Source organism: Danio rerio, chromosome 20 (genome assembly GCF_052040795.2).
Source record: "Danio rerio strain M-AB ecotype USA chromosome 20, GRCz13ab, whole genome shotgun sequence".
Taxonomy (NCBI): domain Eukaryota; kingdom Metazoa; phylum Chordata; class Actinopteri; order Cypriniformes; family Danionidae; genus Danio; species Danio rerio.
The window spans coordinates 59,512,501-59,522,500 of NC_141040.1; the positions used below are offsets into that span (position 1 = coordinate 59,512,501).

General features: G+C 47.1%; 1 protein-coding gene across 15 annotated transcripts in view; it reads right to left on the reverse strand.

The window, feature by feature from the left end:
- Positions 1-6,489: 6,489 nt before the first annotated feature.
- The window catches only part of plcb4b (phospholipase C, beta 4b), a 98,630-nt gene continuing 95,119 nt past the window's right edge, over positions 6,490-10,000 (reverse strand). For all 15 annotated transcript variants that reach the window (XM_087298654.2, XM_087298648.2, XM_087298653.2 and 12 more), the window contains one exon: positions 6,490-7,691. In XM_087298654.2, the coding sequence (XP_087154780.1) occupies positions 7,623-7,691 (69 nt within the window). In that variant the 3' untranslated portion in view covers positions 6,490-7,622. The remainder of the gene's footprint in view (positions 7,692-10,000) is intronic.

Genomic DNA, 10,000 nt, shown 5'->3' on the forward strand with positions numbered 1-10,000 from the left:
GTTGGGCCAGTGGTTGAGGTTTTTACTTGCCCTGCCAAAATTTTCACCGGCCCCACTAAAAAAAAAAAGGTTAATGGCTAGTTCTTAGCCACATATTTTAAATAATGAGACAAAATAATGTCTATGAATCTAGAATTTAAACATTTAAACAATGTTAATAAATGTGTAATGAACAAAATTAGTTTGATTTTATGCAAACGAAAGAGCAGTATGAAAAATGTGCTGGCATTTTAGTGCAATTCTGAATTATTTTTATAAAAATGGCTTGCCAAACCGACAACTCTTTTTTTTCTTTTCTTTTTTTCCTCCCAGTTTCTTAATTTTGTACCCATGTAATTGTCTGCTTCCAAGACTTTAGAAACTGACGTTTTCTTTTAGCCTCATAGTTAGATGTTGCCATCTTTTCGCTGTAATTGTTGTTACAATGTTATGAAAAAAATTGCATGCTCACCGTTACTGGCCGATAGGGGCCAGTAACAATCCTGTCTACTGTCCCGAGCGTCTTTCACGCTGGCCCCGGGCCACCGGGCAGTCCTTATTGTTTAGCCCTTACATCAGATTTTTACATCTACATGGATCTGTGCGTGCCACATGGGAGAAAATAGCTCAGAATTGGGTCACTGGAAGCATGCAGTGTAAACTCAGCTGAAAGCCATGTTAGCGCACTCAAAGTCCTGCTGTTTCAGGAGCTCAACATGACAATGCTCTGTCGTTTTGTAAGAGGCAGTAGTAGCCCCATTCACTGAAGTTTGATAAACTCATTTCGAGAGGATCACCAGATATGATTGATCGCAGTTGGTCCTTCATCCACAATCCTTGGCAAACCTATCAGATTAATCCAAACCTACAATAAACAGCTCACTTCACGTTTCTTCCCTTATCTTCGTTTTTGAAAGAATCCCCCTTCTCCCCCTTTCCTCCTTTACCAGGGGGAGCTCTTGAGAACTACCTAATCTCGTACTCCCATGCATGCTCATTGACCAGGCGGGAGCCTTGAGCACAATCATCTCCAATCTCAGGGTTCTCTCCCGAGACAGCATGCCAAACCTAATATTTAAATCAACCAATATCTAAGTGGGAACTCTTGGAAAGAAATGATTCCTAACTCATGGTCAGGTCAAGTCAAGTCGAGCTTTGTTGTCATTCTGCTTTATGTGTGATATACAGGGGAACGAAATGTGGTGTCTCGCAGGATATTAATGCTACATAAAGTCCCATCGAGACACAGTTCTGACTGCTATAGTTATTTTATTTTGCGCATGCTCGAGTGACGTCACTGTCGCTGTTACGGTAGCCTCGATGCATGTGATTCGCAATTTACATTTTTATCATAAAATACCTCCACATTCGCTAAGTGAAGTTTGTTTATAAACTAATTTCGAGAGGATCACGTGCTTATGATTTATCACGGCCCGTCTCGTATTAGCTAATCATTATCTTCCAATCATTTGAGCCCTAAGCTACTATAAAGAACCACAGTTTTCAGTCCACATTATCTTCGTTTGGAAGAAACCCCCCTTCCTCCCCAATTCTCCTCCTTTACCATTAACCGGGCGGCACGGCGGCCCAGTGGTTAGCACTGTGAGCCCCACAGCAAGAACACTACCGGCCCTGGTTCCGCCCAGCCGGTGGGCATTTCTGTGGGGAGTTTGTATGTTCTCCCCGTGTCCGCGTGGGTTTTCCCCGGGTTCTCCGGTTTCCTCTCTCCGTCTAAAGATATACATCATGCATAACAACATCAAGCACTTGTTTAGCCCCGCTTCTCACGTGTTCCCTTAGCTACCGCAGCCGGGGAGTTCTGAGATCCACCGAGCTCAGGCTCCCCTCTAGCTCTGCGAACGGGGGGAAGTCCCAGCTCAAGGATCCCTTGAGCTTAGGGCTCTCTCCCGGGACAGCATGCCAAACAAGCTTTGATGTATCATCAGCTGTGTGAACTCAAACTACATTTATACAAACAAATCTACTTTAAAACGTTCTGTCTCTCAAGCATCCGCTAGTTGTTTGTAGCTTTAGCCTGCTAGCATCGCTAGAAAGCTACTGACTTCTTTCATTCACTCATTTTCTCACCTTCTGGCCTTGCTCTTCATCCTGTTCAATGCCGCTTGTGTGTCTGTCCTTGAGTGCAGGAGAAGCATTGGTGAAGGCGTTGGAGCTGGAAGCAGTGGAGTCCCAGATTCACGACCTCGAGATGAAGCGAGCACAGCTCCGGGAACAACAGACCTTGCTCGATGTGCCCCGCACTGCGGCTCGCTCATCTGAGGTATGTGTGCGATACAATCTCAACACTCCGTCCATCTCAACCCCGCGTGTTTCTCTGTTCAGGCCCAGTGCACCGAGGACACAGTTTGCCCAGGCATCTTTCACTCCCGCACCCGGGTACCACGGCCCCTGGGTGCAGCCACATAAGGTGCATACCAGGGCAGAACGTCTCCTGCTCCTGTGTTCGAGAGCCCCACAGAGAACCGCTTCGCCCCACTCCGCGAGACAGATTGCGATGTGGCTATCATCGGTGATTCCATCATTCGCCATGTCTGTGCTGCTTCCAGTAAAGGTAACGACGTACACACTCACTGCTCTTCCGGTGCTCGCGTTAAGGATTTTTTTGCTCAAGTACGCGCTATCCTAAGTGCCGGTGAGAGCATCGGAGCTGTCATCCTCCACATGGGGACAAATGACACCGGGCTGCGGCAGACTGAGATCCTGAAGAGGGACTTCAGGAGCCTGATCGAGACGGTTCGACGCACCTTGCCTGACATGCAGATCATCATTTCTGGACCGCTTCCCACCTACCGCCGAGGAAATGAAAGGTTCAGTAGACTTTTTGCTCTGAATGAATGGCTATTAACATGGTGTGAAGAACAGAAATTGCTCTTTGCCAATAGCTGGACTCTTTTCTGGAAGCGTCCTAGGCTTTTCTGTGCTGACGGCCTGCACCCCAGTCGAGCTGGAGCTGAACTCCTGTCGGACAACATCTCCAGGGTGCTTCATTCTGTCTGACTAGTATATAAAAATTCACATTTTAGCCATACGGACTCTTGTTCATCCCACTTAAATCACAGTACTGCTTATCTGGTTAACCCCATAGAGACTGTGTCTGTTCCCCGTATTATTAGATCAAGAAATAAATGTTCTGTGTAAAGCTCGGTCTCCTAAACATCAGGTCACTAGCACCTAAAGCACTTATCAGAAATGAAATAATAACAGATAACAAAATGACTATATTAGTTTAAATGAAGCAACTCCTCCAGGATTCTTATAAAAGCATGAGGCTTGTCAAGGCTTGTTCTGCTTCTGAATATTATACAAAAACCTATGTTATCTTTCGCTTTTTCTAAAAGAGCAGCACTGGGGGCACACTGATCCCCCCGCTGGAGCACCCTGATCCCCCGCTGGAGCACACTGACCCTCCTGCTGGAGCACACTGACCCTCCTGCTGGAGCACCCTGATCCCCCCGCTGGAGCACACTGACCCTCCTGCTGGAGCACCCTGATCCCCCCGCTGGAGCACACTGGCCCTCCTGCTGGGGCACACTTACCCCCGCTGGAGCACCCTGACCACCCACGTCCACAGACTGGCATCTGGCCTCAGAGTCCTGCAGAAACACAGCAGAGACCAGCAGCATCTGCACTCATCCATCATGCATCCAGCATTTCTCCTCCATCATCCCTCCATCCGGAGCCTCCAGGTGCAGTGAGTCGGGTGAAGCTGCTCTGTGAAGATGGAGATCTGTGTGTTGTGTCTGTATGCTTCCACAGTGTTTCTGGCCCGAGATGGAGATCTGTGTGTGCTCTATACTGTAAATACCATGAGTCTCCAGGACAACAGCGCTCTCATTAGCACACACTATTGTTGACGAGTGTGTGTGTGTGTGTGTGTGTCTGTGTGTGTGTGTGTGTGTGTCTTAATGAGCTGATTGTCATGTAGACGCCGACTGAACATGTGCGGATTACTGCTGGAGATTATTGATGATCTGAGCAGCTTTAACCACCAACACACTGAATGCAGCTTACTCAGAGCTGCACGCCGCTGCTGCACATACTGGGCTATAGTTCACCTGATTTCAGGGAATATTCCACCATATATATATATTCAAAACTATTACAGGACATCAACAAAACGTTTTTAAATAAAGTACATTGAAATACTGCAGTAGTGAGGATGCACATTATCGATGTGTTCAAACTGCTTTGGCTGTGCTGCTCCTGATGTTTTATTTATTTGTGTGTGTGTGTGTTTCTGGTGAAGTGTTAATTCACTGTAAGGTTTTATTCTCCATGTGTGTTAGCCTCTCACAATAAATCAGAGCTGATTTTATGACCTCTACTGATTGTTGCTATAAAGACCCAACGCTTTCCCTTTCTTCTGTGTTAGTGTAACACAGCAGCTGCTGGTTCTGTTGGTCACAGGCAGCATTAAGTCCCAGTGGGAGGCTGAGGGGGCGATACTGTAAAGAGAAGCAGATACTGAATTAAGCTCTGTCACGGCCATTAAACTACTCCCTTTACACATATTCAGACAGATGCATCAAACAAGACAGCACTTTACCACTCAACATCTGCTTATTTGTGTGTTTTTATTCATCTTCCTAGTCTGAAGTGCTGAGAGGGGTCTGGATGCAGACCTGGTGCAGTTGCGATCTGAGCTGCATGCAGATCTTTTCAATGCGCAACCCTAACTCCACCTCTAACCCCGCCCCTCCAGGGGTCAACTGACCATCAGGCAGACCGGGCAGTTTCCCGCTAGGCTGACGTACTGTTTGGGCCGGGCTGATCATCGTCTTATGATCTGATCAGCCCATAAATGGCTTTTTTCCCCTAATTAATTGACGATGCTGTGATCTGTGACGCTTTGAAAGTAATATGCTTTTTTTCGGACAGACCAACACATGTGACATAATCTGCAGCCCATTGGTTCTTTTCTTTATTGACATTGGGCTGGCCCAATCACAAACTCCTATTTTGGGTAATAATAGTCGAGAATAGTCAGAGAGATACGGAGAAACGGAAGGGAGGTGCAAAGAAATTGCGGGAAACACCCCTCACAGTGACATCAGTCGCTCCACTGAGCACATTGTGTCTGACATTGCAGGTCTGAGACTGCATCCAGATACTATTGAAGTGAATCAGTGGTGTAAGCAAGCGGGGATTAGGACCTGGGGGAGGCTGCAGTGCTACACAAGCCACTGTTTATGCTAATGAGAGCTATTATTATTGCACACCGAGTTATTCTGTACTCACATGGCCAGACTCAAGATGCTAATCCAAGACAGCTCATATAAACGACAGATAAAGCTCACCCAGATTACTGATTTTACAGCGCGCTTTGGTACGCCTTCCAATCAGCCATGCCCACTTATTTACAAGTCGCAGAACACACTCAATAAAAACTAGATCATTATTAAAATCTAGATTAATCTCACTGTAATCCTGGAATTAATCTAGATTAAACAGGCTCATTTGAATTCTGCCGAAGGCGTTCAGAATATGTGTGCTACCCAAATAATGACGTAAGTCAGTCTTTGAGAACGGGTTTCTCAAGCCAGGTGGCGCATTAAACCAGGGGCGCATCTCCTATTTCCAAAATGCATCAAAAACGGCTGGATAAACTGTTCTACTGTGATAATTGCTGATGATGGGTTATTGAATTCCTCAACACTCTCAGCAGTCTTTACTCCTTAGTTGTGTCTAATAGCCCAGTTTGTCACAGGAGCATGAATGAAATGTTCATGAGTAAAGGTAAAACTGCCGCTCTGCAGTTAAAGTCACCCAAAATGGCAGGAAACTCTTACATTACAGCACTTCACGTAAACACCTTCATTATATTATTGTGTATTAAGGTAAATAACTAGACTACTGATGTCCATGTAAACATAGTCAGGAGTGTCTTCGAGGTAAGTGAAAGATCCAGAAGGGCATCCTGCTGATTTGATTCAGAAGGGCTCTGTTTTGTCAGACGCTCACCGGTTTGATGTTCATTCACTGTCCTGCATTATAAAAAACAGCCGCTCCATTTTATTTGTGTCTGTTTTACCGGAACACAAACTCTACAGGCGCCTGATAGTCATATGCGGAGCTAATGTTAATCAGATTCACTCTAGTGAACTGCATCCATGTTAGCACGTCATGTTTGATGTGGTCATTTAGCAGAAGGAACACACACCGGTTCGAAGACTCGTTCTCACCCCTTACAGTGCAATTTGGTCAGGTATACATCCACACTAAAATATCAAGGTGAAGGTCACCATAGCTTGCGTAGAACAGACCCAGCTCTGAGAATAGATTAACAGCCATATCTTTTTTTAATTGCACGATAAGAGTCTCACGTTAAAGCAGCACAGTCACGCTGATAACGGCCCACTACTAATAAATACACATTACATGGTCGACAATTTGTTCTGTGGTTTATTAATATAGCTTTTCTGAACACACACACACACACACACACACACACTGAAACTGACTGTAGGCAATAATCAGGCACGCGACCCATTTAATTTAACACCTGGGATAATTTATTGGTACACATACTATAAAACAGTATTAAAGTAGCAGGATAACAACAGAGTTCTTTGAGTATTTTCATTGCTAAAGTTTGACAATTACTATATATATATATATATATATATATATATATATGAATAGAAAAGCACTCAGAGCATGGTCCATCGAGTAGCTACAGAAAGCTCAGGAGACAAACAAATAGAAATACAAAGCGACACTTCTGCAAAAATAATCTGCTTTTCCCGCAAACTATAATATCAGAGCCAAAGTCTACGTGAGAGTCGCACAACAGAAAACATTCAGCTAGTGCAAAAAGCTCCTAAGAAACCAAACGTCGTCTTCAGCTACTCACTAGAATATATTAATATATGCATCTTTATATAAATAAACCCTTATTTTGGCATTTATGATTGTAAAATAATTTAACGTCCTACCTGACAATAGTGGCACATTAGTAAGCGATGGACTTTTAAAGCACTTTGCTTTCACACAGATATGTGGACACCGCCGGACACGCCAAACCAGAATAAAACAGGAAACCCAGACCACCGATACACAGACATACTCCCGAACGCTCCGTCTCCCCGCAGAAACAAACAACACAAGATGAAGCGGCCGGCTTAAACACTGCACCCCTGAAATAAAAACACATTCAGCTTAAAAAGAGGTCTTAAAAAGGTTGAGGTGAAGGCGTACAGCAGGACTACAGGCCTACATTCTCACTGTACAGGGGAAAGCTAGTGCTCTGCTACATAGTCAAAGATCCGCTGCTCACATTTAAAGTGCTCAGGACTGCTGGATATTGTGCTGACCACATGAACTACTCTGATCGGTCCGTCCGCCGACTCTGCTACGGTTAACTAGCTCAGGACAGATACTCTAGAGTGGACAAGAACACTTGAGTGGCGGAGCCGTAATGGCGGCAGCTGGCGGTGACGGATGGACCGCAGGACGAGCGGCTCTGCTGGAGGAAACCGGTCTGTCCCGGCCGGCAGAGGGGGCGGGGCCACGGGGGATGGGGATTGGCTGGAGGCCGCTGCAGAGGAGGGGCTGTGGGTGGGGATAGATCCAGGGGGGAGGGAGGGGGGTGGGGCTGACAGCTCAGTGCAGGCAGGCAGAGCTCACACCACTGTAGCCGGCCGGCGCTCCATGTCCTCCTCCAGCTTCACCATCTTCTGCATGTCTCTGGCCTGGAGACGCACATACACACATATAGGTGTACACACACACACACACACACACACACAAGGGTAATTAATAACATAATCTTCATTTGTTGAAAAATGTTAACCCTTTAAAACAATGTATTTTATAAAGCACTGGGGAAATAAAGATGACTAGAACAGACACTGAACCGAATCAACTGAAGACTCCCTGAATCATTTACTGAATCTTTCACTCTTTGAAGTGATTCTTGACTCAGTAAGCTGAATTAAAAAGAGTTTACCTACTAAAGTGTTCAGATTCAGCACGGTTGTAATGTTGATGGTGAAAAACAAACACGATCACTGTTCACTGCATGATGAGGAGGATCACGAAGAAGATTCAGTGCTTCTGTTTGCTGAGAAATGACTCCCCTGAACACTTCATATGAGCATCAGTTCATGACACAGCTCACTCAGACGTTCAGATGCTTTATTGTTTTTAACTGTGTTATTGGTGAGATCAACACAGCAGAAGGAAGTTTGTCTTTAAACGGTCATATTAAAGAGGCAGTTCAGCCACAAACGTCAACTCTGTCATCACCCCCCCCCCCCCCCCAAATCTGATGAACACAAATGAAGATTTACTGAACATTCACTTCAGGAGTGTGGAGATCACACAGAGTCATCACACAGGAGAGAGGGATGAGTGGAGAGAGGGATGAGTGGAGTGAGGGATGAGTGGAGAGAGGGATGAGTGGAGAGAGGGACGAGTGAGGGATGAGTGGAGAGAGGGATGAGTGGAGTGAGGGATGAGTGGAGAGAGGGATGAGTGGAGAGAGGGATGAGTGGAGAGAGGGATGAGTGGAGTGAGGGATGAGTGGAGAGAGGGATGAGTGGAGAGAGGGATGAGTGGAGAGAGGGATGAGTGGAGAGAGGGATGAGTGGAGTGAGGGATGAGTGGAGTGAGGGATGAGTGGAGAGAGGGATGAGTGGAGAGAGGGACGAGTGAGGGATGAGTGGAGAGAGGGATGAGTGGAGTGAGGGATGAGTGGAGAGAGGGATGAGTGGAGAGAGGGATGAGTGGAGAGAGGGATGAGTGGAGTGAGGGATGAGTGGAGAGAGGGATGAGTGGAGAGAGGGACGAGTGGAGAGAGGGATGAGTGGAGAGAGGGACGAGTGAGGGATGAGTGGAGAGAGGGACGAGTGAGGGATGAGTGGAGAGAGGGATGAGTGGAGTGAGGGATGAGTGGAGTGCGGGATGATTGGAGAGAGGGATGAGTGGAGAGAGGGATGAGTGGAGAGAGGGATGAGTAGAGAGAGGGATGAGTGAGGGATGAGTGGAGAGAGGGATGAGTGGAGTGAGGGATGAGTGGAGTGAGGGATGATTGGAGAGAGGGATGAGTGGAGAGAGGGATGAGTGGAGAGAGGGATGAGTGGAGTGAGGGATGATTGGAGTGAGGGACGAGTGGAGAGAGGGATGAGTGGAGAGAGGGACGAGTGGAGAGAGGGATGAGTGGAGTGAGGGATAAGTGGAGACAGGGATGAGTGGAGAGAGGGATGAGTGGAGTGAGGGATAAGTGGAGACAGGGATGAGTGGAGAGAGGGATGAGTGGAGTGAGGGATGAGTGGAGAGAGGGATGAGTGGAGAGAAGGATGAGTGGAGTGAGGGATGATTGGAGTGAGGGATAAGTGGAGTGAGGGATGAGTGGAGTGAGGGATAAGTGGAGAGAGGGACGAGTGGAGTGAGGGATAAGTGGAGTGAGGGATGATTGGAGTGAGGGATAAGTGGAGTGAGGGATGATTGGAGTGAGGGATAAGTGGAGTGAGGGATGATTGGAGTGAGGGATAAGTGGAGTGAGGGATGATTGGAGTGAGGGATGAGTGGAGAGAGGGACGAGTGGAGAGAGGGATGAGTGGAGTGAGGGACGAGTGGAGAGAGGGACGAGTGGAGAGAGGGACGAGTGGAGTGAGGGATGAATGGAGAGAGGGACGAGTGGAGAGAGGGATGAGAGGAGTGAGGGATGAGTGGAGAGAGGGATGAGTGGAGAGAGGGACGAGTGGAGTGAGGGATGAGTGGAGAGAGGGATGAGTGGAGAGAGGGATGAGTGGAGTGAGGGATAAGTGGAGTGAGGGATGAGTGAAGTGAAGGATGAGTGGAGTGAGGGATAAGTGGAGTGAGGGATGAGTGGAGTGAGGGATAAGTGGAGAGAGGGACGAGTGGAGAGAGGGACGAGTGGAGTGAGGGATGAGTGGAGAGAGGGATGAGTGGAGAGAGGGACGAGTGGAGTGAGGGATGAGTGGAGAGAGGGATGAGTGGAGAGAGGGATGAGTGGAGTGAGGGATGAGTGGAGTGA